The 27,112-nt window shown below is 46.3% G+C and overlaps 1 protein-coding gene across 5 annotated transcripts in view; it reads left to right on the top strand.

Moving 5' to 3' along the window:
• The window catches only part of APBB1IP (amyloid beta precursor protein binding family B member 1 interacting protein), a 1,612,974-nt gene that overhangs the window by 1,204,935 nt on the left and 380,927 nt on the right, over window positions 1-27,112 (top strand). For all 5 annotated transcript variants that reach the window (XM_069648143.1, XM_069648145.1, XM_069648144.1 and 2 more), the window contains one exon: window positions 1,159-1,302. In XM_069648143.1, the coding sequence (XP_069504244.1) occupies window positions 1,159-1,302 (144 nt within the window). The remainder of the gene's footprint in view (window positions 1-1,158; window positions 1,303-27,112) is intronic.

The raw sequence follows: 27,112 nt of genomic DNA, 5'->3' as shown, positions 1-27,112 counted from the left end.
AAATCCAATACAAAAAGGGGTACAGAGATTTTAAAAAACACACACCTTAATTCGAATTTAAAAAAGACCACAAATGCAATGCAAAATGGGGTGCGCAGATGTTAAAAAACACACCTAAATTCGAATTTCAATAAAGGGACACAAAATGCATTTCAAAATAGGGTGCAAAGATGTTAAAAGACACACACCTAAAATCGAATTTCAAAAAGCAAAAACAAGGGACAACAAGATGCAGTGAAAGAAGAAGTAGTTTAGGTGAGGCAAGGAAGGAAAAGTGAGTTAGGCACAGTTTTGGTTCCAAAGTTGTTAGTGGAGGAGACAGTGGAAAGGTTCAGCCATCACCCACTGATAGATCTGCAGAGATCGTAGAAGTGCATGGGCCAAGGTTCGTGGGGTAGCAGGCTATATATCAGGAAGTTACCTCATCGTTTCAGGAGGGGGAAAAGGTTGGGGGCCCTCCGAGTCCTCCTTGGCATGGACAGGCACAATATAACACAAAGAAGAACCAGATTACCCCTCTCTCCGCCTATAAATATAGGGTTGTGTGATAGTTTCTATTATGCAATACAGGACATCATATTTCCTTCGACCACCAGACTACATCACTGTTGTCGCATGACATACTAGGACACATTTGATATTACGATGAACTACTCTCAAATGTGTAGAATGAAAAGGGTCTAGAATATGTGTGCAGCAGCAAAAACGGCAAGATGGCTTATGGTAAGTTTTCTTCTTTTTTTTAAAACGAAATATTCGGGCGTGAGCAACAACAATGTGGGGACAGCCAGCATGGAGCGCAGGTTATAAAAGTGAATAAAATCTGCGTCCCTGCAAGCTGATTCCCGGGCACCTCCTAATAAGGCATGTACTTTTTTTTCTTACAAGTGAGATGTGACATTGTTTCAAACTGCCGCCATTTGTTGTGAAATTTCAGTCTTCCATGTTTGACAGAGACATTTATTTTTTTAAAGTTCTGAATTTCTGTCAGCTTATTACGTCATTCATATTGTCATGATAATAATAATCTCCCTTTTGTAATTGTTTCTATAGTTTTTCAATGAATTCAACTGTTTCAAAAATAGTTGTTTTATTTGTGAACCCTGCTGTTTGTTGTCTTTCTTCTATGTTCACACCTTTTTGTTTCGTCTAATGCAGGAAAGCTTCTGTGGGACATCAGTCATTGTACCCGAGCTTGAAGGAGCGCTGTATTTAAGGGAAGATGGAAAGAAGTCGTGGAAAAGACGCTATTTTCTTCTGCGGGCTTCAGGAATTTACTACGTACCCAAAGGAAAAACCAAGGTCAGGAGGTCACAGGAAACATTTTAGCAATAAAGCAGTTCATGAAGGGGAAAGGAAGTATCCCCAGGGTGGCGTTCTTGGAGCTTGCACAGTGCACCTGACACCGCAACACTTGAGCAAATATTGGACTATGATATTTGAAATCCTTTTGGGATTTTTGTGGGTTTAGTTTCTGCGGCTACGTAAAAGTGGGGTGTTTATTTTAATTGCCGTCTTTAAACAACTGTACTCTGACATTTTCCTATTTTTTTATATTGAGGTCCCCTTGGAAAAGCATTATTTAACATGGTTTTGAAACATTGTTACATGAAGGAACTCTGAAGACGTGTACAAGAGTAAGGGAGAGCTTCAATCAATCAAATACATGCTGCAGGTCACACACACTCAATGTAAGTGGGCCTTTCATAGAACATGTTGCCGAATGGTGAATTCCACCTTTTTCACAAAATCACATGATTCCATTGGGGACTTTTGAGGAAGGGAACTGAGCAACATAATTAAAAATCGAATATTCCAATTACTCAGGATACAGTCCTGGAACTCATGCTAGTGAACTGAATGAGCACACCTGTCCATGCCGCACATCATAAAAAGTGAAGTGAAAAAGGTGAAGCTGCTGCACACACAGTGCACACTTCAGGCCTTTCCTCAAAGGCCAGGGGGGCTCCCAAGCATATACTGAGGGAGGGTTGGTGGAGACCACCCCTCTCCCTGCAGCAGCACAAGTGTATGTTTAAGCACACCCCTACCTCCTGCCTGAGCTGTAAGCGGCCTCATGGGGTGCAGAATGGGAGCCTGCACTGGGCCATTTGACATGCATCCGGTGAGATTGAATTGATAAGCCGCTATATGTGCTGTCCTTGTTATCTTGGGGTGCGTTTTCTTTTGATACAAACCTGGTTACCCCTTAGGGCCATGACATTTCCTGAAGTATTCATAGCACATCTCAGAGGTGAGATACATTTAATGTACACCACTTGCATTACCTGTCCACAGGGAGATTTTAGAATGGTTACCTTCCATTTATTAGAATTATGACTCCTTTTAACATTAAGGAGTGGAGAGAATTCAGTTTGCACTTTGCGTGTGTACTACCTGCTGTGCGTCTAAGCCACCATAAAGTGTGATTAGCACCCAGGCCATCTATCTGCAGGAAGGAGCTTCACTCTAACCTGGGTACGCTGGAAAGCCACCAGCTCTGCCTGGAGCGCGGCAGGGCATCACTAGCTCACGCGCTACCATTCACTCCGGCATCCGCCAGCTAGTCCGTTCATCTGTCGACTCCCTGCACGTGCAGCTTCTCTCTTCTTCTTGCTGACAGATGTTAGCCATCAGCAGCGATTATTGGATACCGAGGCTTGAGCCTCATCACTCCATCTTCTCGAGTTGAGTGTGTAGTCGTGGGTTGGATTTCTTCATGGTCTGTGTGGACTTGTCACAGTAAGGCTGATTTCACAGGTTCTTCACCGTGATGGGCTGCGGTAGCGGTTGAAAGGGTTTGCAGTGGGACTGCACATGCGTTGGGGCTGGCTTTATTTATTCAACGCTGTGACACTGACCCACGTCACCACATGCATTTTCATAGGCGTATGGAACCCAGTGACACAGCGGTACCGCACTTCAACGTCTAGAGTGTTATGTGCTATTACACTACCCAACTAGTAACCAAGCATAGCACATTCTTCTCATATGGGCCTCGTACTATAACAACATACTCTTTTTTTTCTTTTTCTTTTCAATTAGGGTTCAAAATATAAACAGGCCACAACTGTATAGCACCTTCAGTCTTTCCCATATTTCTTAGCTGTTGGACAATTCTCTAGGAACAGTGCTCTGAAGCATCTTGTTAGCATATGGAGCGATATATAACTCCCCAAAGAAATAGATAAATTGTCCTTCTTTCTGCATCATCATTTTTTATTTTGGAATGCGCTTCCTGATAACTTGATGGAATCTGTCTTGAAACAAAAGTGCACTGATGATGGAGTAGCATTCCCAATAGAAACCAAAGCCTTTGCTCTTTAATCAGCATCTTTATAATAACGATATCTTGGCACTAAACAAAATTGGAATTTACCTGAAGAAGGAATGACAGGTCCAGAACCATGACTGGCTTCAGGAGACAGCCTGTATTTCCTCTCCTGTGTTGCATCACCCCGCAGAAGTTTCTTTTTTTTTTTTGTTTAAATATTTTATTACATACAGTAGATATATAAGGTTCGTATAACACTTCACCAAACAAAACTGCAATTATCTATGGATAAGTGCATACCCTCCTATTGTTAATGCATGCATAATCCGTTCCAAGACAGCAACACTTCAAACAGCACATGGAATGATACAAGTGCCACAATTGGCTATGATATTAAAGGTACATGAATAATATCTAAGCAACAATAGAACCTTACATAATGTATATAATGTTCTGTTCTAATGCATAATATGCGGTTTCTAATAAACTAATAGTCATATAACTCCTTTGTGAAATACACATGTGGATGTACAAGACCTAGGGTATCCTCATACACCCTGAATAAAATTAGCATAAAGATATTTCACCCCTTATCATGCGCCTGTCCACTCTGTGGTCAAAAATAGTCTTAAAGTTGATGCCAGTAGTATTCAAACGTTTGTTTTATTGATCCATTGTCTCTATGTCTACACATGTTTCGACCTTGCATGGTCCTTATCCTGACAGGGATTAATTATTGTCGGTCCTGGTGCTCGTGCACATTATTCTCTTATTCGCTATTTATGGGATTCCAATCCCAACTCCCCCTCAATTATTCTTCTGTTCAACGATAGTCCAAGAGGCGCTTGGACTATTGCTGAAAAGAATAATAATTGAGGTAAAAGACCCCATCCTGACCGAAACCCACACATTGACCAATCAGGTCTCAGGTAAGGGGGACCAAACACACAAACAACTACACGCCCCATGTGGGAATACCACCAGTCATGTGGCCAACCACACTGTCGACTGACATCCATCATCCTCAAAGTATTGCAAAAGAGGTCACAAGTGGAAACCTATGACCCAAAAGCAAGAAAACAGAACCTGTGCGCTAATATTAGCAATGCAAAACACCTCACCATTACCAATGACCAACAACTGCACACACCAAACAAGCACCCAAAAGAGGCAACTAACCCTAGTGGCCAGAACCCAACCACATCAAAATGTGAAACACTAGTTCATTCGACCGCCCCCATTTTATTTTATTTATTTATTGTTTGCTTGTTAGGCGCTTATACAGCAAGTACATTCTGTTTCAAAGCACCCACAGGGCAACAGGGAGGGGAAATGGAATGAGACACATTTAAATACATAAAACTATCAAATACAGTGGAGGGGGAAAAAAGACGAACCTAGTATGCCTTGTGAGTATTCAGAACATGCAAGTGCATAAGGGAGGGGGCAGTGGGGTTAGTTGATGGGGTGCCCATGCTCATTGGTGAGCTACAGATGAAGTGAAAGGTATGGTAAATGCGAGCCTCCAGGACGGAGGGTGTGCCGAGGCAAGTGCTGAGGATAAACAGAAGTTGGAAGCGATTCGGTGGCATCTACGTGATCCGACCGTGGCTGATTTTCCCACGGCCGAAATGTTTGCATGTGAAATGTACCACAAAATGTTCATACATTTCCCATGCGAACACATGTTCAAAACCCCTACATACCCACTCCCCCACCCACACCCACAACATGCCCACGACACACTCCCACCCACACCCACAACACCCCCACCCACACCCCAACATAAAAACCCTACTTACCTTTTTTACATGCTGAGTCCCTGTGGCGCCAGTTCCCTTTCACTTCCGTGATTGGGAACGGCCTTTTCTTTTTTTTTTTTTTTCGGGAGCTGTAGAGGTTTCCCCCACAATCCCCGCTCACTATACCACACAATATAGTGAGCAGGGTGTTGCGGGGGACAACCCCAGAGCCCCTGCAGTCTTTTTTTTTATATACTTACCTACAATGCTACCACCAAAGGTTAAAACTTTTGGTGTTCGAACCTTTGGTGGTAGCATTTTTTGGACTTTTTCTACGGTCAGACTTTTTTTTGGTCCGATCGTGCAATTCCGATTTGGTGTGGGAGGTCAGGGCCCTGAGGATGCATAAGGGAGCGGGACACCAATTGAAGCAACTGTGAAATTAGCAGAGGAGAGAAGGGGGAAGGAGGAGTTAAAGAGGAAGGTTTTGGGGGGCTTCCAGAATTTAAGAAAGTCCTCCTCAAGGCACAGAGCGAGGGGGAGGCTGTTACATAGAAGGGAGCCACCTGAGGAATGTGATCGACCTCCTGCCCTCTGTTTAGCAAAACACTTCACACACAAATAGTTGGTGCCAGAGGAATGCAGAGATCTAGAGGGAGAATATTTAGTACAAGAGAGTTGCAGATAGTGTGGTCCCCGGCCCCAGACAGCCTTGTGGATGATGCAGAGGGATTTGAATTTAATCTGTGAAGCAACCAGGAGCCAGTGAAGACTTTTTAGGGCAGGATAGATGCGGTCCCTGGGCTTGAGGCCAAGGATAAGTCTTGCTGCCCTATGCTGGATTAGCTGAAGGGTTCGCAGAGTAGAAGAAGGTAGATTCAGGAGAAGGCTACTGCAATAGTCAAGCCTAGAGAGAACTGGGGCTCGGGTAACACTGAGCTTCTGGGGGGATGTGAGAAAAGGTAGAATTCCTTTGAGAATGAAGAGCTGAAAGTGGAACTTCTTCTTTTGAGGGAGGAGGAAGAGAGAGGAGTCAAAGATGGCTCCAAGGTTTCTGACTTCAGAAGACAAATCAGGGAGAGAGCTCGTGGAGGACGTCCAGAGTGAAGGGAAGAAGGTGGGATCAGGGGTCCTAATGGGAAGGATCTCAGTTTTGCTGGCATTGAGGCACAGATCATTGGAAGTGCACAGAAGGCAGCCAGGGATGATGGAAGATGCAAAAGGGTCAGCAGGAAGTTTGAAAAAGAGCTGTGTGTCCTCTGCATAACACTGGAAGCTGGTGAAGGAGAAGATGAGGAGTGCCAGCTGAGTAAGGTAGATGTTAAAGAGCCACAGGACGAGGACAGAACCGTGTGGCACACCACAGGCGGAGAAGATAATTGAAGAGGAGAAGGTGCCCAGGATGACTTGGGAAGAGCAGTAAGTTAGGAAGGAGGTCAGCCAGTCCAGCTCCCCTTCCAAGATACCAAGTCGTGGAGCCTTTGTATGAGGATGGAGTGGTTGCCCATGTCAAAGACAGAGGAGAGATCAAGTAGGATGCGGACAGCTGGGGAGTTGGAATCCAGAGATGCAAGCAGTTCTTCACTGGTGTTCAGAAGAGCAATTTTCGTGCCTCCGGATGCTCGGAATCCAGATTGATGGTTGTGGAGACCACCAACAAGTTCAGTGTAAGAGTTGAGTTGGGTCAAGGCCAACTTCTCCAGTAGTTTCCCCAGGAAGGGGGTGATGGAAATAGGACAGTCGTTGGCTGGAAAGGTAGGGTCTGCTGGTATTTTTTAATGAGGGGCGCACAAGGGAGTGTTTGAGGGAGGAGGGGAAATATCCAGTGGCAAAACGGTGGTTGCAGAGTTCAGCGAGTGCAGGGGAAAGAGAGCCAATGTTGTCCTTGATGGTTCTGGATGAGCAAGTGGAAACCTGTTTGGAAGAGACCTTCATGGAGCAGACAAATGTGGTGACTTCTACAGGTGTGACAAGGGCGAAGGAAGAGAAAAAGAAAGGAGGTGGGTGAAGGTCCAAGGGAGGAAAGGGGGTGTGGATGGGCTTGGGAGGGTTAGTAACAAGGCTGTTCAGGATGTCCTGAGTTTTGGTGGCGAAGTGAGTGGCCAGTGCATTGTAGAGGGCCTGGGAAGGGAGAGGAGAGAAGGAGACTGCAGAAGGGTTGGCTAGTTCCCTGCAGATTTTGAAAAGTTCAGCTGTGTTGTTGGATGCACCAGATACCTGTGTCTAAATGTGGGCCCTTTTCTTGGCATGGATGGAGAGTCTGTACTGCCTTTGGAGCAAGCGGCAGACCAGTTTGTCAGAGGGTCACCCTGAAGTTTGCCACTTCGATTCTGCCACTATGCACTTTCGTTTCAGGGCTGCAAGTTCGGAGTCCTTCCAAGTGTTACGCTTAGAGGCAGGTTTCAGGCAGATCCTCATGACTGGGGCAAGAATGTGAAGAGTGTTATTGATGGACAAGTGGAAGTTGCTTAGAGCAGTGTCGGAAGTAGAGTCTGAGTTAGGGGTTAAAGTGGATAAAAGTGGAAGTGAAGCCAGCAGCTGACACTTGTTTCATCCTGCGGATGTTCGTGAACAAGGTTGACAGGGCTTTTGGGTGTGTGGTCAGATGCATACTGCATCCAAAATATTAGGACTAACACCTGCACTGCATGGACCGAATCCCTCTCATGCTGCAGTTTCTCCTTCTGTCCTGAAAATGAAGTCGCTTAATGACACTCACACCTGACTGAATGGAACCACTACACCATCATCACAAACATCAAAGGAAGTGCAGAGAACATATGCAAGATCAGCCTGCCTTGATGTCATCATTTGAAGATGGGCCGTCAAGGACACTGGTGCTCCCTGTCTCCTCGGTACTATAATGTTCTTAGGTACTGCTCCTGCACCTCAAGAGCAAACGGGCTGCCCTGTACACCCCTCAAGAGCCCTGATGTTGTGGTGCCCATAGTGTGTATCCACGAGAACAGGTAGGGCTTGATCCCTGGCACCAGCCCTTTAACTACTCCAGTGATGGTACATACTGTCCGCTTCAATACAAGCTATATCTGCTGCACCACAGACAGACTCGCAGGGACAGTGGAAAAATGCCGAAGAGACCCCATCAGCCACAAACTCTCTAGTCTTGCAAAGCGGGCGCAATGCAGAAGGGGACCCGAATAACACTGAGAGCTCCACCACCAACTGCTCAGACACAGTATTCCACAGCAGGCAGAACGTTATTTTTATTAACAGGCTGCTCCAGCCCTCCCTTTCAACTCCAAAGACACACCCTCCTTCAGTAGACAGTTTTCTGGGCATAGAGGCTGTTCCATCCACGTTCCATAGAAACGAGCACATGATTCTGATCCTCCCAGCTGGCACCAACTGACTGTGGCTGGGGGAAGATGGGTCCTTGTGAGGAGAAGGGGTTGGGTGTTCTGTCCTGGCTCTTTCTCCCACCATAACACCTGGTGACTGTGTTGTCCTTCTTTTCTAGTTTACCTCATCACTAGCAGTAGTAGCCTGTCTGTCGGCTTGTATGCATATTCATGGAGTGCCAGTGAGGTATGTGTGCAATACTCTTTTGTGAGAGCTGGTGAATGTTCCTGATTTGACAATTGTAGTGAGAGCAGGCTGGGTGTGGATGGACCGGTGGGTGTTTCTGTATGTGACCATACATGTCATCTGGAACTCTACAAAATAGCTTTCCTGAAGTCATATACAAGGGTGCAGCGTCACTTCTCAATGTGCAGGAACCGGCAACTTCAGAGAACTTTGACAACATTGACTTCAGCTGTTTCACTTGGTTACCCTTGACCTTGTTGTTGTGTAATTTTAAATAGGGGAATTTACAGTTCGTTCATTCCCCTTTCGTTGCCCATCACGGTGTCTCCTTTCACCCCCGCCACATTCCTCTCCAACTTCTATTTCCATTTTTAATGGTGTTGCAAAAGGGGTAACACGCCTGTACCTTTATTGCACTCTTCTTTCCTATCCTCTTCCTTGTCTGACAAAATTGAAAATCTAAAAATGTTTATCGTAGAGTGTAAAGACTGCTAAGTGCTGTAATTCCTCATAACAAAATTAGCAACCTTATCCATGATTTTGGAGCTTTGTTTTTATTTTTCAGATTTGTTTAAAGTTACAAAATGCAATACTTATTACCATTGGATGGTTGTTGCATCCTTTAAGACCTGTCAGTCTTGAGTTGATAAAGCTGTGTATACAAGAGCACTGCCCTATCAAACAATGCCAATTTCCTTATATGAAGCAAACAACCTTCTGTGATGGCTGCTAGATGGCGCTGTGGCATTTTAACAGTATTGGCCTATTCTACTATCACATTGTAGGATGAAGGGCCCTTTGTTGCTATTTTCAAGCCCACCATAATATTGAGGGTTGATGGTGAACATGCCCCAGGGATTCCATTTCAGTGACGTTAGCCTACATGGCACCCAATAAAGGTGAACTGTATATGTGTTTGATTGAGATGTCCTTGAGAGCTGTCAGTCTTGGGTTGATAAAACAATGAGCCCAATTCACAGAAGCATTTAATAATGGCACCCCATCTCATTGGAAAACGCTTTGTGAATCAGGCCCTATTCATGAATAGCACTGTTCTATAGGACAATGAAAATGGCCTCCTCTGAAGCAGAAATCTGCGTTTTCATCTTATTTGCAGAGCAGCCACAGTGCATTGCTGTGCGGCACTGATATTGAGGTGAACACCAAGTGGCAGTGTGGATGTGTGGCTTTTTAGGTAAAATGGCCTATTTGTACTCCTATCACATTGCAGGCAGAAGGGTTTTTTTTTGTGTATTTCAAATGCAAAGTAATATTGATGGTGAATGGTAAACATTTATTTCATTTAGCATATTATTGTAGTGTCTATTGGATCATCCCAAATATATGTTTATTGTATGCTAATTTGCAATGTTGGTATCATTTCAAAACAGTGTGCCCGATTCTGAAAATCTTTCTTAGTGAAAGTGATGGTTCTATGTGTTTTTACCGAACAATGTCTCGCTGATCATTTTGTCTGCACTTTTCTTAACTGTTTCCCCCCACAAAATGCAGGAGTAGACACCCTGAAGTTCCCTTCTCCCACCCTGAACCCCCTCCCCATACACTATTGCTTGTCAGAATCTACCATCTACATTTGCAGGCCAATGCAGTATAAAATGTACTGTAAAATAAATGTTGTGGATATTATTTGGTAAAAAGACTGGATAGCCAAGGGATGGAATACGCCAGCCCGTCCTCTTCACTCGCGTAAAGGGCATCTGATTATGCACATCATGGATTCATTAATGATGTCCCTTTACAAAGTGTCTTTCACATGTTTATGCTTCGTCAATTTGACTTCAACTGCTGCCTACTTCTGGCCCCTTTCATTTCGACTGCTTTTTAACTTATTCACCAAACTTGAACATTGGTTTACAAATAAAATAAATTGGTGCCTATAGCTCAGCATCACAGTAATTTTATTAACAAACGGATGATACGCATTCCAATCCCTAACCTTAAACAATAACATAGAAACCATAAACAGCTGCACAATCACAGGTGCGTTTATTAATTACACCTGGAAGAATTACAACGCTTGCTCTTTGTACTGCAAAAAACCTTTTGGCAGACAGCAGGGGAGTGTAAAAGGAAAGCGGCAGAAGTGATGATTAACCCTGTGCCCCTCCTTATGCAACAGATTAAAAAACTAAGACTAGTTGGGGATGAATAGGGTAGAAATGTTAAGGAAACAAACTGGGGCTGTGGGGTTCCAAGGTGAAATTAACAGAGTGTAAGTCCCCATATTTAAGCAGTATGCCCTGAGCGGCGGGAGCATTACTGACTCAGGTAATGCCTGGGGCCCATAGATATAGGCTGAGCGAACCAGAGTCGGTAAGGCCCCCGCCGCGAGGGGCATATAGCTATTAGTAACCCGGCCCGCAAGATCTGCGTGACCGGGGCACTAAAAGCATTTTTTTTGTCCCGAAACGCTGTGGCGTTTCGGGACAGAAAAAAGAAGAAAAAAAAATGACCAAGGAAAAGGACGTTGGGAAAGGGAAAACGGAGTCCATTTTCCCATTCCATGGCGGCCATCAGGAGTGGGCACGCTGGTAACAGAAGCGTTCCCAATTGTCAGAAATGTCCTCTGTAGATTCACTCTGCCCAATTGCTACCCCTTCCTCCTTCTCCTCACCTGGTTCTTCCGAAGTCGATGAAGGTTTCCTTTCCTTTCTTCTTCGTGATACCCTCTTCTTTTGGAAGAGATACGGCCTCCCTTGGATGGAAGCCACAAGTGCCTGGGAAAAGAGAAAAAAGCCAAAGGCTAAAAAGCTAAAAAAAAACTCTTGAACGTATCCAGTTGCTTGATGAAGTTGAAGGATTTTGGGAAATGGAGTTCAGTGGAACAGGTATGGTGATTCCGAAGGAGCCTCAGATGCGTGGAAGCTTCAAGGTACAAAAATTATCCTCAGGTTGGTGTTTAGGGGAGGTCAGAGCCTGCAGGTAAGTACAGGCAGCAGCTGCACAAGTAAAGCGTGCGAGTGCACAAAAACAAGAGAAAAATGAATAACGCGGAAAGCCGAGGTAAGAGAGAGAAAACCAGAACGAAGGAAAAGATCAGGGGAATCGAAAAGAGGGGACCGCTGAGAGAAAAACAGTATTGCGATGAACACCGGAAAGTGGAAAGCCGGAGGAGAGAAATTCATAGAAGAAAGAAAAAGAACTCTGTGGTACCGAGCGGATACCGCAGCGAACACTGGGTGGGAAGCAAGGACGAGGAGGACCGGTTGAGACCGGAAGAAGGGGAAGAAGGACAAGAAAGCACCCAGGAGAAAGGAAGACAAGAGAGTAGGCAGCAACGGCCGCAAGAGGAAAAACACTTGCTAGCGTCGGACCCAAAGTGAAAGCAAAACACAGTGGGGTTGCAACGCAAAGCCTGGAAATGAAGGCGGGGATAAGAAGGGAAAGCAGGCACCCGTCCACAGAAGCTAGAGTGAGCAAGGCAGAAATGTGAGAAACGTAAAGGGACAGTCAATGGCGGTGAAGCCTCTGGGAATGCCACAAGCGCCAGGAAGGCAGACGCGTGACACCAGCACGTCTGCTCCCGAATAAAAAAAAGAAGGTAAGTGGGGTTAGGAGGGATGGGAAGAAAAAAACAACAAAAAAAACAACATAGTACCTGAGTCCCTGGCGGGGGACGATGGAAGCCTCCAACCGTGTGGAGACTCGGAGCGGGGATGGCCGCGCTCCGAGTCTCCACACGGCTGGATGCTGCCATCGTCCCCCACCGGGGACAAAGCAGGCTGAAGGTAAGTGGGGTGGGGAGGGCAGGGAGGTGGGAGGGAAGGGAATACAAAAAAACATACCTGAGTCCCAGGTGGGGGGAAAGCAGCTTCTCAGCCATGGGGAGGCTCAGAGCGGGGGTGGCCCTGCTTCGAGCCTCCTCATTGGCTGAGGGGCTGCCACATCCCCTGCCGTGGAAGAGGCGGCAGAAATCCCGGCCGATAATCGAGGGATTCTCGGCCTGGTAAAGCCCTGGCGAGGGCAAATCAGAATGCTTGTTTCGTTCTGATTGCGCCCTTGCCAGGTCCTAATTCAAAATATGCCATCATGAAGTGAATGATAGCAAAGTGAAAGCGGTAAAGTGGCTTCTGGACGAAGTAAAAGCTGGCAAAGTAGTCACATACATCCCCTACACTGCATACAGGGATGACAAATAAAGGTAGTAAAGGGAAGAACTGGAAAAACTGAGGAATGCAAAAAGAGGAATGGGAAAGAATAAGCTAAGGGTCGTTTTACAATGTGAAAACAAACCAAAAGTCTCCTTCTGTCACCTAGTTTTCTCTCCATCTGAAGTTCGGGTGGGCCATAGGTCTATTTTGGAGGGCTCGAGCAGACCTACCCTGAAAAGCCCTCCGTTTGCTCTGTGCATTAGAGTATCTGCAGGAAAGGCATGCCCAATTAGCATTCCATCTGCCCATCTGCACTCCTGCCTGTTTCAGCTCTTTGATCCTCCCTTCCCACACCTTGATTTGAAAAATAGCAATGAAAACACATTTTCTCATCTGTAGCTGTATAGTTGAACACCTAGGGCTTCTGTATATGCATAAATGTCTTCCCCATCCAAATAGTACATTGTGCTCTTTGGACTACATACGCTTCCATTTGGAATAATAGAAGATGCCAGAATCAAGCACAAACGTAATTGGAAGTGCTTATCTCCCGGTGGCCTGCCTGCCTGCATCTTAACGATATTTACTGAGACCTTTAATCAAGCAAGACGTCACTGGTTCTACTCACAAATCTGTGGAAAGGGTAAGTGCTATGCCACATTGGCTGAATATCCCCGCATGATCTCCTCTGCAGCTCTGAGTGTGACCTACTTGTCATTGTTTTTTTTAATTATTATTAGCATTTGTTTAAATACAAACCTTTAGCCACTTATTGATCATGTTTATACAAATAATAAACCACATTAAAAAAAGATAACATCAATAACATGGAAGTTAATAATATCACAACATACATTGGAAGTTTAAAATTAGAGTTGATAAATTTGTATGAGAGGATTGAAGAGCCATACAGAATCATTGGGACAATGCTCTGCCTATAAATCTCAACCAATCCCTCTATATTATTTCCACCCTTATTGCATATAAATCACCTCATCACAAGCCACTTCTTCATTGTCTTCAAAGTCATGTTCTCAGCGTACTTGTCTGAGGACAGGGAGCTATAGAACGGTACCCCTAAGTATATATAGCTGTCTGTGACTTCTAGTGTCTCTCCGCTGTATCTCCACTTGAATGTGCTCCTTGGATTGTTCTTTTTACCTCATATCATTACCTTGGTCTTTGTGCTATTCACAACTAAATTTCTTGCCTGTGCCTACATGGCCAGAGCATCCAAGGATCTCTGTAGACCAATTGGCATGCTGTCCATAATGACCGTGTTGTCTGCATAGCCAATCCAAGGTATAGAAACTGCCCCAATTCGAGGGGGAAAGTTATTGACCCCTTAAATAGGGGAGCCCATGTTGGCAACATACAGATTGTATAAAAAGGGGGCCAATCTGTACTCCTGTTTCAGCCCAGTATTAGTAGGTATTTCTTTTGTGCAATCACCCAGTTGATTCAGCCAGAGAGAAACAGTGGTGTTTGTGTATAGTGCCCTGATGAAATAGAGCAAAGATGGATCGATATTCAAGCAGACTGGGTAAGGCCCACATTTCTAACCTAAACGAACAGTTGTGCTGCCTACACCACCTCTTCATTCTTTACTCAAGACTATTTCCCGTGTTCATTACGTGCAGATGCATTATTGTGGTGCGCCCGCGTCCTACCCCACTGCTACTGACTGTGTACCTATTGTGGCCCATGGTATCTGTTACCACATGATGTATTGGATTATCACTCACTACATTTGTCGCCGTGTAAGTAAACTTGCCTCCCCCAGAGCTGCTGCACTAGCACCCTGCTGTCAGTCAAACACCTAGCGGCCTCTATAACTAAGCTTTACGTGCCCATCTCCAGACCCCCTCCAGGCACACTGTGAAGCTTCACTGTGAGTTGCACCTCCGTCATCTCCCGTAGTGCATTGCTTGATATTTAGCCCATTGTGCCTTCATCATCTGAACCTTGCATTTGCCTATTGTGCTACCCTACCAGTTGACTAATGCATTTAACCTACTGTGCCTTACCATCTGAGGCTTGAGAATTGTGTCCCACTGTGTCCCAATATCTGAGTTTTGCATCTATCCTATTGTGCTTTAACATTTGTGATTGACCCCCAGCCTACTGTGTCCCAATATTTGAGTTTGCATCTAGCTTACTGGGCCCATACACCTGAGATCTGCATCTAGCCCATTATGCGTTAACATTTGAGTCTAGCTCACTGTGTCCCAATATTTGGGTTTTGCATCTAGCTCATTGCGTCCCAATATTTGAGACTTGCATTTAGCCTACTTCGCCGTAACATTTGTGATTTGCATCTAGCTTACTATGTCTCAACACCTGAGATTTGCACCTAGCCTATTGTACCTTAACATTTGCATCCATTTTATTGTGTCCCAATATTGGAGTTTTGCATCTAACCTACTGTGTCCCAATATTTGGGATTTGCATCTAGCCAACTGTGTCCAACACTTGAGATTTGCATCTAGCCTATTGTGCCTTAATATTTGTGATTTGCATCTAGCCTACTGTGCCCAACACCTGAGATTTGCATCCAGCTTACTATGCCTGAACATCTGATTCGCATTTAGCCTATTGCGCCTCACCATTCTACATACTCATCTAGTTTCAGGGCCACACTTCTTGATTACTGCATTGAGCACTAAGCCCATTCCCAGCATGTTCACCTATCTCACCGTGGCTGCGACAATACTCTTTGCTACCAGGACCACAGACCATCTCAATGAGACCCTGCCACTCAAGCCGGAAATAGTCCCGTACAGTCAGCATAATATGACCGTTAATAACCCTACCCCTGCCACTCCTAAATATATACATGGCATGGGTTCAGGAGATTATGATACCATCCCATGTACTACTATCAATAGAAATCTTAAACTTTGTGCTAGAATGTCTAAATTGTATGAACCACTTACAAGATCTCGACCACCGATTAATAAGAGAACAAATTGCCATACTAGTATGAACACCAATATTACCAACCGGCCTACTCCTTCATCTGATCTCTGCGCCACTGCGAATCAGACTGGGATATCTAAACGTAAGCCGAGAATCCCCAATATTCCTACTCCCCTCCAGATTTCAGCTAAAATAGAGACTCATTCCCTTGAAGGGAGCACTTCTAATTGTGAGATCCCTCGTGGCCCACGCCATAGACATAGCTGATCTAATTACAGTAGGTAATCTGGACTTCCTTGCTATAACAGAGTCCTGGCTGCACAATGCTGCAGGACCATGCGCTTCTGCCTGCAATACCAGACGGATACACTATCTCCAGACAAGACAGAGATGGAATCCGAGGTGGAGGAATCGCCATTACATCTAGATAGAACCTATCACTGAGATTAGTGCCCCACCTAACCCTGCAATCATGTGATTCTCACTGTAAAACTCCCTCTAAACAACTCTCAATCACTTACTATGCACCTAATCTACAGACCTCTCGAGTCCCTTGGGACATTCGAGGAAGACTTGCATAGCATACTCGCCAATAACCTTAAAACTACCTCCCAACTACTGCTGTTAGGTGACTTTAACTTAGGATAAAATGATCCAGCGGACAAGCATGCCTTAGAAATAGCCAATACCCTTAATGCACTTGGCCTGTCGCAAAAAGTCAACAAACCTACTCATATAAAAGGCAGAACTTTAGATTGGATAGCTCACTACAATTGCACAGGTACCATTACCGCCATCACGCCTCAACTATGGATTGACCATTCTCTTGTCTCCTTCACACTATCAACTACCAGACCCCAACAAATGACTTCACACAAGGCTCCACCTTGTCTAACCAGAAATAAAAAGAACATCACCATAGACAAAGTTATTCCTGCTATCCTCCCTACTTTAAATGCACTGCCCGATAACCTTGACCCGAGTACCCTGGTGCATGAATACAACAAAATCATGCTTACTACATTGGATAAAATTGCTCCACTTAAACTAAGAAAAAGTAAAGCTAAAGCCCATCTCAACAATTGGTTCACTCCACAACTAAAGGGCCTACGCCTACAGAAGGGAAAGTGTGAAACGGTCTGGAGATTATGCCCCTCCATTGAGAACAAAAAGAAACTAACAACTACCTCTGCGCATTATAAAAATGAAGTCGTCCTGGAAAAACGGAACTCATATAACAAACGCATTGCCAAATCCAACTCAAGTGTGAAGGAATTATTCTCCATACTAAAAGAACTTGAGTCCCCGATCCCTATAACTGACATATGTAACAAAAACAAGATCTGGTGCTCTGATATTCACCCGCTAACAAAATAAATAAAATTAAAGAAAGACTCTTTGAACTTACCACATTCTGCTAATACCCTTCCACTTAGTGATATACCTACTGACCAGAACAATAGATTCCACTTTACCAAAACATCTGTTTTAGAGGTAGAAAAAACTATCTTATCCCTTAAGCCATCCAATTGTAAATGGGATATTTGCCCAGCACAGATCATAAAAGATGCTGCTAGAGACCTCTCCCCATTTACCTCTAAATTGATCAATGCTTCATTTTCTTCTGGCACTATCCCGGCCAATTTAAAACAATCCTGGGTTCTCCCACTCCTAAAGAAGCAAACTTTAGATCCACTTATTGCTACCAATTCTGCCCCATCACGACAGTACCATTTCTACTCAAAATACTCAACAAAGTCGCCTATACGTAGATTCAAAAGTACCTTGAGCTGCATAAACTTCTAGGGGTCAGACAGTCTGGCTTCTGCCCTCTGCATGGAACAGAAACTGCCTTGATAGACTTGCAAACACAGATTGATGAGCTGAGCGATAAACGGAAGACAGCATTGCTCTTATTACTTGGTCGCTCAGCTGCATTTTACTTGGTGGATCATAAGGTCCTCTGTAGGCACCTGGACTCAGCAGCCTACTTTTCCATAGAGGCTATCAAATGTATAGAATCCTTCCTAAGTGAGAGAACGATGAGGGTGTTCTCCCCATCGGCAGAGGCGGACCCTACCCCAATCCTGTGCGGTGTACCTCAGGGTTCTTGCGTTTCCCCTACTCTATATAATATATTCACCAAGCCGTTGTTCGATGATCTGGATCTTCTGGGTATCACCTACACTAACTATGCAGATGATACACAGATTCTCCTCCCGCTTTTTGGTGATCATAGTAAGGACTTGGTGCTGGTAAATAGAGTATACCTCATCATCCAGGCATGGATGTCCACCCACGGTCTATGCCTGAATGATGACAAGACAGGGTTGATAATTCTAGGTACTCCTTCCAACATCAACAAATTAGGTCACGAATACTCATCATTCACCATTGATGGAAACAATATTAAGGTTTCCAAAGAAGTATAAACCCTTGGCTTCTACCTGGACTCAACCATGTCCTTTGATAAACAACTGAAATCTCTGGCCTCTACCACAGCCTATACATGTAAGCTTATCGGAGCTGGTAAGCCATTTCTCTCAAACGACAGTTGCATTATCCTGGCTAGATCATTAATCCTCTCTAGGTTAGACTACTGTAATGCTCTCTACAGTGGTGCTAACAAAGCAACTATCCAGAAGTTACAAATCTTGCAAAATAATACACTAAGAGCCGCACTAGGCATGAACAAAAGAGCACACATTGCCTCAACTAGACGTCAACACAAGTGGCTCTCCACCTATAATAAAATACAGTTAAAAATGATGGCCTCCTTGACCCACCAATCCTTAAACAATGTTGCCTCCAGCTACTTAATAGACAAACTGTTGAGAAGAACTTCTAGTAGGTCAACAAGAGTTAGCAACTATAACTGCCTAGTAGTACGAGATTTAGGCTTAGCAAGATTGGTGGCACTAGCTTTCCTGTGAAGGCTGCTAAACTTTGGAACTCCCTACCTCATGAGCTGAAAATAGACCAACACTACCTACACTTTAGAAAGGGATATATCACCCACCTCAACCTGACTGAAGGCTAGTTAGACTTTCACAAGTGCCTACACAATAATACACTTCGCTATGCTGCCCATCACTGTAAATATTAGTTGGAATTGTACAGTATAGACTTGAATTGTATATAATCTGAACCTTTTTCTATCTCTTGTCTGTAACTAACTTTATCTGTACAGTTTTGTGGTTATACTATGAATGAATTGAAACTTTGTAAGCCTTGCATCTTCGTATTGTTGCGCCCTGATATCTCCCGGTTTGGTGCACATTATAAATAAAGAAACAAACAAACAAACAAACAAACAAACAAACAAACAAACAAACAAACTAGTTTATCCCAGAGCCGATTGCGACAGAGTTGAAGCTTTGAGGAAATCTACAAAACAGAAGTAGATGTTCCCATAATCAGCATCCCGGCACTGGCTAATGATCGTTTGCAAAGCACAAAGATTGTGTAATGTACCAAACGATTCACGAAAACCTGTTTGAAACGTGGATAACAGTTTTCTGGAAGTTGACCAAGCTACCAGTCTTCTTTGTATAATGCTGGTAAAAATGTTTGAGCTAACATCTAGCATTGCCATAAGTCGAGAGTTATTTATGTCATTACGATCCCCCCCTTTTAAATACAGGAATCGGGGTAGATTTAAGCCAGTTTACAGGGAGCAACCCTGTTTTAAGAATACATCAGAAAAGATTGGACAGGGCCCTGGCCCAAAATTCCAGATCAGCCTTGAACACAAGGTTCGTAAGCAAATCCAGCCCTGGAGCTCTGGAGCCATTAAGAGATTTGATAATAAAACATATGTTGTCAGCCTCAAATGCCTGTTCTAAATCGTTACTGTAGACAAACGTGCCTGGTAACTGCCTAGTCCCTGGCGTATTATATAATTCTAAAATGGCTTCCGTCCATCTTTCACTATTGATTACATTATTCTCACAGCCCCTAAACCCACTAGCAAAGGAACAAAATAAAGACCAACATTTTCGATCGTCATTGCTTCTTAACAATTGAAAAAGACCTTTCCAATCAATGTTGTTCCTTGAAAATCAATGGTTCTTATGCCAGTTTTTATATTTGATGCCCTCATGAGCCAATAACTTCTTTTTATTTTCTAGAGTACCTGGCTTTGAGCTCTTAACCAGCCTACAACTTTTCCAATAACTTTTTCTCTCCAACTGAACTAAACTATGAAAATGGTTTGGATGGACGGCATTAACCCCTCCTAGGTACATGAGACAAGTGCAACTCTATATTTAGAAAGCCCAAGATGCCAGAGAGCTCCCAATCATGATTCACAAGATATCTGATTATCATCTGCGGGCGGGTCTTGACGCACTCACTAATCTTTTGCACATTTCGGTTATTTAGGACTATTCGACACTGTGTCATTGTGGAGCCAGTGTTCATACAGCTCCTTTGTGATAATAATGCATCCTCTACCACACCATCATAAATGGAGTGGTTGCCCAGGAAACCACATTGTTATGTCGCCTACATTAACATAAGCTTCCACCATTGGGCAGTTGTTCATGTACATCAGCCCCATTGTGGGGCACCACCCCTAGGTGTTACAGCATATGTTACACATAACACCATCAGTCCTTCTTCACTTTTTCTTGAAGCAATGGTCATTTCTACGGTTTCCATTCCAGGATTTTCTAAACAGCACATGTTGTTCCATTTTATTGTTCCTTGATGGAGCTTTCATTCACCAAACGGACTTCGTAAGCTGCACCAGTCAGCATCCACACGCCGCCAATGGCACACCAACTGCCAGGTGCATGGATGACTAGGCACCAACTGGCAGCAATGCCTGAAGGGCCCACAATGGGTCCATTGACACACCAAAATATGGCTGTACATACATCATGCCAAGGATCGGGAGCAACAAATCCTGCACCCACTTTCTCTCGATACACCTCCCAACCAAAGAAGCACACCAAGATGGATCAATTAGTTCTCAGCAATGATGTGTACAGTGACCAAATATCATGTGGCGCAACCACTAAGATGAGACAAGGGACCCGGCAGGCACTCTACAGTCTGGAAGTCACACCTGCTGCCATATTCAGGAACAGGTTGTCTGTTGACTTTCACCAGGTCACACCCCAGTCTGAAGCCATCCTCCCTGTAAAGAAGCAAAGACAGCACTGGACCAATCAGCAGTGCAGCTCTGCACAACACGGAACAATGTTCTACTTACCGATTCTTACAGACTTCGTGACTGTAGAGATGACATTACATTTTTGAGGGGTGGTGGGTGTCAACTGCTATCCCTTCCCACAGCAGTATTCTTAACTTTGCCTCATCTCAAAATATTGTATCTGGGATATGGCTCCACTGTAATCACACTGGAGGCAAATGAGTGCAAATGGAATGTTTCTTTATTCTTCATCCATTTCAGGTAAGTACAAGATCAGAAGAACACATATGAAGCCACACTGGCATATCCGCTAACTACAGAGACTCACCTCCCGCTGTCACAAACAGAACACTCGCATTGCTCGCTCCACCTTCCACACCACATCTCTCACCTATGTCATAATACACACAACACCAAGGAGCGGGTATGCAAACATACAAGACACATCACCACAATTTGAACTTCGAACTAAGCTATTGAGGTTTGAATAGATTCCCATTCTGAATCTGATTGGCCCCAAAGGCCAGATTAAGAAAGTCTAGGGTTGGCCCTGGCAAGAGTACGGACTATGAACAACATCACCAAAATGAGAGGCACTTCCAGTCACGCCTGCAGCACTCTGGAGCAGTGCAGTATACTTGACAGTGCTCCAGGCAGGATTCCACGCGCAGCCTCAGTGAGCGCAGTTAACAGCCTGGAGATTGCCTTAATGGTGTGAACCCAACTCCTTGAAAAAGGGCCATGAGCTCTTCAGGTTCGAGCACTCTGTAATTGCACGCACATGCTCGGTGTGAGAGGGACTCTGTGACCCACCTTTCCCTCATGCAAAGTGCACTCTTGAGTGCGCTCTGCGCATGTGCTCCCGCTTTGGTAATGCTCTCATGCACATGAGGGATTGGCATCCATGCTAGGCAGTATTACAGAAGTCTACAAAATTGAGCAATATTGGTAAACTAACTTCAAGATGCTTAGAGAGTGTGCATGGTGGGGGTTAGCCATGCAGACCCCTACAAATAACAACCCGTGTGTTGGTATGCTGTTGCCATGTTTCTCATACCATTGGCGGCTAGTTGGTGTTTTTAGCAGCTCCAGTGCGAGGCATGCGTGGCTGCAGGGGTGTTGCTATGTCTGGAAAAGATCAGGGGCTAAGCTTATGCCGGGATTGGCGGGACTCGGGGCTAGCTAACATTTTGGTTGTAGCATATGAGCTTCTATCTGGGGCTACAACCAAAAGACCCGGGGTTATAGCCCCTTTAGCCCCCCCCTAGCAACGCCTCTGCGTGGCTGTGCATTTGAGGCTGCTTGATACTGGCCCTTCTCTTGCATTGTGGTCTACATGGATGTGTGAGTGGGTATGCTTCATTGGCGTTCACAAGGATGCGCCTGAGCTTTTCCAGTTTGCATGTTGTGGTTTAGAAGGATGGGGCTGCATGATTTTCCCCAACCCTTGCACCTGAAGTTGAAAGTTTAAAGACCTTTTCCATCTCTGATGCTCCATTTCCGTCAGTGGGTCATTCGTTCTATCTCCTACAGAGGCGGGGGGAGGGGGGCTTGCGGGGGTTGGTTGCTTTGTCGTGCATTTGAAGCTGCATGGGGATCAGTAGTTACGCAGGGCATGTGATGTACATGTGAGGGTGCATGGTCTCTTCCAGCACCTGTACTGGAGTTCACATGGAACTTCAGGTGGGGGTGTTTTGATCTTGTACATCTGCTGTGATTTATATTCAATGAATGGGTTAATGAGAATGCGGGATTGTTTCAGCTCCTGTGCTTGGTGGTTCTGGACACAGTGTCGTGTGTGTGAGGGCTCAGGGTTTACCAACAGTTGTGCTGAGTATTTTCAGTTGTAATGTCATGATAAGGGCAGTAGTTTCTAGCTCCATGTTGTGTGTGATCCTGGGCGCACTGCGCCAACTGCAAGCTCTTTGCACAATGTAGTGATAGTCCTACATCGGGAGCGATGCTGCTCCATATTTGTGCGCATGTGGCACAATTACCTGTTTCCCACAGGTGGTTTGTGATATTTACAACCTTGTTTTCCTGCCATCAGTTGCTGATTTGTGTGATGTTTCTGTGTGGTGCTGTCTACGGTTGTTCTGCCTCGTTACTGTGAGTGTCCTACGCGATCATGGAATCCAAGTCTGAGGGCCTCATTATGACCCAGGCGCTAAGTGAAAAACTATGGCGGTAAATGATTACCACCATCGTTTTCCGCTAGGTCCGATCATGAGCCGTGACCGTTAACTACGATGCCATTAGCGGCATCATAGTTAACGCTGCCGCTAACTGCACCAAGGACGCGCGCACGCGAGATCCCACACCGTAATTACCGGCATGGCGCAAAGGTACGCGAATGCCGACCAAAGCGGACATGCACCTAACGCCATCACCCAACCCGTTAAGTACCTTACCGCCATGGTGCTAATTACGCCATCGCGAACCAACCGTAAAGGGCCATGTAAAGTGAATCCAGCTGCCACAGGTGCACAGAATCAGCACAGGTGGAGGCAATACAGACTCAGGAAGTACAAAAAGAGCACACCCCACCCCTTCCCACACCCAGTCACAATCCACAATGATACCAATAGGACTAGCAATGTTGGGGATGGAGGTCCTGATAGCAATGCAAGTGCTACAACTTCAAATACAACAACAACAACAAGAGGCTGCACAGAGGAGACGCAGGAGGAGAAGGAGGGCAAGGCAGGGCCAGCAAGCCCCACCAGCACAGCCAGTGGCACCACGCAGGCAGCCCCCAATCCCACGCATCAGAGCCAGTCCATTCACCCTCACCGCTGAGCAGATCCACACCCTGTACCGACTGGACCGGGACACCATCACCACCATTGTGGACATGATACACAACAACATCGTCAGCATGATTGAAACACCCACCGCCATCCCCCCCCTACTGAAGGTAGTGTCCGTGCTCCACTTCCTGGCCACAGGCACCTACCAGCACACAGTGGGGCACTTGCATGGCATATCACAACCATTATTCTCACGTACACCAATCCAAGTGCTGGATGCCCTCCTCAAGCACACAGATGACCACATCTCATTGCCACGGTCTGCCCAGGAGATTGCTAACACCAAAGTGGGTTTCCATGCACTAGCTGGCATACCTGGTTGCATTGGTGCCATCGACTGCACCCATGTGGAATTGTCGGTTGCACGTGCCATGGAGGTACCGTACTGCAACCGTAAACTATTTCACTCAATCAACGTGCAAATGGTCTGTGACTCTAACAGGATCTTCACACATTGTTGTGCCCGATTCCCCGGATCAACCCATGATTCAATGGTCCTGCGTAACTCCACAATACCACGCTACATGGAGCGACATGCAGGGCCAAGATCCTGGCTACTCGGTGAGTCTCATGTCATGAGCATGGAAATGTGAAGTGGGTAGGTGATCGAAGTACCAATGCATACTTCACCTGGCAGAAAGGGGGGGGAATGATGCATATTTCACCTGGCAGAAAGGGGGGCGGATGATGCATACTTCACCTGGCAGAATGGGGGGGGGGAATGATGCATCCTTCACCTGGCAGAAAGGGGGGGGGGTGATGCATACTTCACCTGGCAAAAAGGGGGGCGGGGGAATGATGCATACTTCACCTGGCAGAAAGGGGGGGAATGATGCATGCTTCACCTGGCAGAAAGGGGGGGAGTGATGCATACTTCACCTGGCAGAAAGGGGGGGGGGATGATGCATACTTCACCTGGCAGAAAGGGGGGGGTGATGCATACTTCACCTGGCTGCGACTAGCAGTAGCCAGATCATACCCTGAGGCAGCACTTACGTCATCTGACACCTGTATACGTGATGCCTGACCTAAGCAGCCCTAACATGTGAATGAAGGTGTGTCCCAACCATGACATAACCATCTGCAAGTGCATTGTACAAAATGTGACCACATTGACTCCTACGAAATGCACCTACATGCACGTCACCAAACACCATCTACTGAAAGGCCTGTCCCCCATAACTGTGCCCAAAGGAGGCACATGATGGACTGGAACATCAATGCACCACAACACAGACAGCAAGGCCCACAAACTGTCCCTATTGACATCAGTATTGTTCACTGGGGTCATAATGAGGCAGACAGCAATGTTGGGATCATGTGAGCGTTAACCTCACAGGACACGTGCCAGGTCACCTAAAGATACGGCCTGAACGTACACAGTGGATGGGCACTCACAAGGCACTTGCCCCCCCCCCCGCATACATTGTGTTTTGGCATGCAAAACAGTACATGAGAGCCATGAACATATACCGGTTGCATAGTGTGAATCCATTAGCGCAACTAAAAGTGGTGCAAAGTTACAGTTGAATGCAAGGCATGGTGGCACGTCATGTTCAGAAATCAATCTCATCCCTGACACATACATTGTTGCCCACATACAGGTGATGCAGGCTATCCCCTGAAGAGGTGGCTTCTTACACCAGTCCGGAACCCACAGAACCAGCATGAGGAGGACTTCAACGGTGCCCATGCACGTACCCGTGTGGTGATTGAGCAGGCTTTCAGCCTACTGAAGGCACGTTTCCGCTGCATCAGCAGGTCTGGCGGGGCACTCCAGTACCGCCATGAGAAGGTTGCGAAGATCGTCATGGCATGTGTCATGCTACACAATATGTGCATCAGACGAAATGTGCCCCTGCCTCCTGACGCAGAACTGCAACCACCTGACGATGAGGATGAGGAGGGTGGGGATGTGGCAGCACCTCAAGGAGGCAGCGATGCACAGGAGGGGCGTGAAATGCGTCAGAATCTCATTGACCAATGCTTCTAGCACACACGGCGGGTGTGTGTAACATGGAGACGGCACTTGGGGCACTGTGTGTGTCTGGGACATGCACACTGTGGACTGTACAACAATAAAGCACACATACGCAATGAGCAATGTCCACACATTGGATTTGTGCTAAACGATAAAGTGTATTATAATAGTGAAAAGGTATGACACACCAACTCCTCCCTTCCCCCTCCCCCTGAACACCCCAACACACCCACTCTCCCCTCCCACCTCCCCCCAGAACACCCCAACACACCCACTCCCCCCTCCCCCTCCCCCCTGAACACCGCAACACACCCACTCCCCCTTCCCCTCTCCCCCCTGAACACCCCAACACACCCACTCCCCCCTCCCCCGTCCCCCCTGAACACCCCAATACACCCACTCCCCCCTCCCCCCTGGAATCCCTACGAAGGTGTGGTTCAGTCTGTGCAGCAGTGTGTGATGTAGTTCTTCTCCACTGTCCGGGCACTAATGACAGTCCCCTCCCCTGGCCCCCGGGGCACCCCTGCCCGTGCTGCGCAGGTTCCTCCCTGATCTGCGGATGGGGCTGCTCTGTGCCGAGCTGGTTGACGAGGAGGGTCCTGGCTGCACATTTGGACGGCTGTCCCGAATGGTCTGCACCAGTTCTGAGAGGACGTGCCGCACAGCGGCGAGTTCTGTGCAGATGTCCTTCGTGGAGGACTCAATGGCAGCCGTGACTATGTCTGCGCATTTCTCCATGGCATCCCTTGCCCCCCACACTCTGCAACGTGTTCATTGAGGAGGGTGTATAGCTGCTGCTGCCGGGTGACAATATCATCCAGGGTCTGCTGGTTCCTCTGGCTCATGGCCAATGGCATTGGCATGCCCATTGGGCTGCTCACCTCCGGCAGCGGGGATAGGGTGGCTGGCCAATCCTCGGCCTCCAACTGCCCCTGTGTGGCATCCGCCTGCAGGGGGCTTAGGGATGTGTAGGGGGAATGTGGGTGGGCAGTGGGGCTTCCATCATCAATCTCCTCGATGCTCCGTGCCTCACTGTCGGAGGATGCTGCTATGGCAGCAATTTCGCCAAGGGTGCTGCTTGCAGCAGAGCCTGTCCCTTCGGTGGGCACGATGTGTGTAATGTGCGCTGCTGCTGCTGGTTCTGTGGTGACAGTTGTGGTGACTGTCAGTGCCCTGTCCTCTTCCCCTGGCAGGGTTTGTGGCTGCTGGGGTGTTTTCCTCGGGACGGCAGAGGTGGAGGCTTGCGGCCTAGGCACAGTTGTCCTGGCCCTCCTGGTTGCTGTGGAGGCAGTGGTGTCCTCATCCTGGAGGTCTGAATCAGAGCATGTGGTGGAGCAAAGGAGGGAGAGTGTTATTGATGGGTCTGCCGACATTGTGCGTGCATTGTGACGAATGACATCTTATCAGTAGGTACATGCAGCACATTTGAGGCAGGGGCATACAGGTTGTCTGCCTTTTGTGTGGAAGTAGCATGGTGGTATGTGGGGGCCGGCAGTTAGGGTGTGCATGCTGCATGTCTACAGGGTGGATTTCGGATGTGGCTGTGGGCAGTCTCCTGCTGATGTGTTGC

Source organism: Ambystoma mexicanum, chromosome 2q (assembly GCF_040938575.1).
Source record: "Ambystoma mexicanum isolate Mex_15411 chromosome 2q, UKY_AmexF1_1, whole genome shotgun sequence".
Lineage (NCBI taxonomy): Eukaryota > Metazoa > Chordata > Amphibia > Caudata > Ambystomatidae > Ambystoma > Ambystoma mexicanum.
This window is presented reverse-complemented; position numbering and strand designations above follow the sequence as displayed.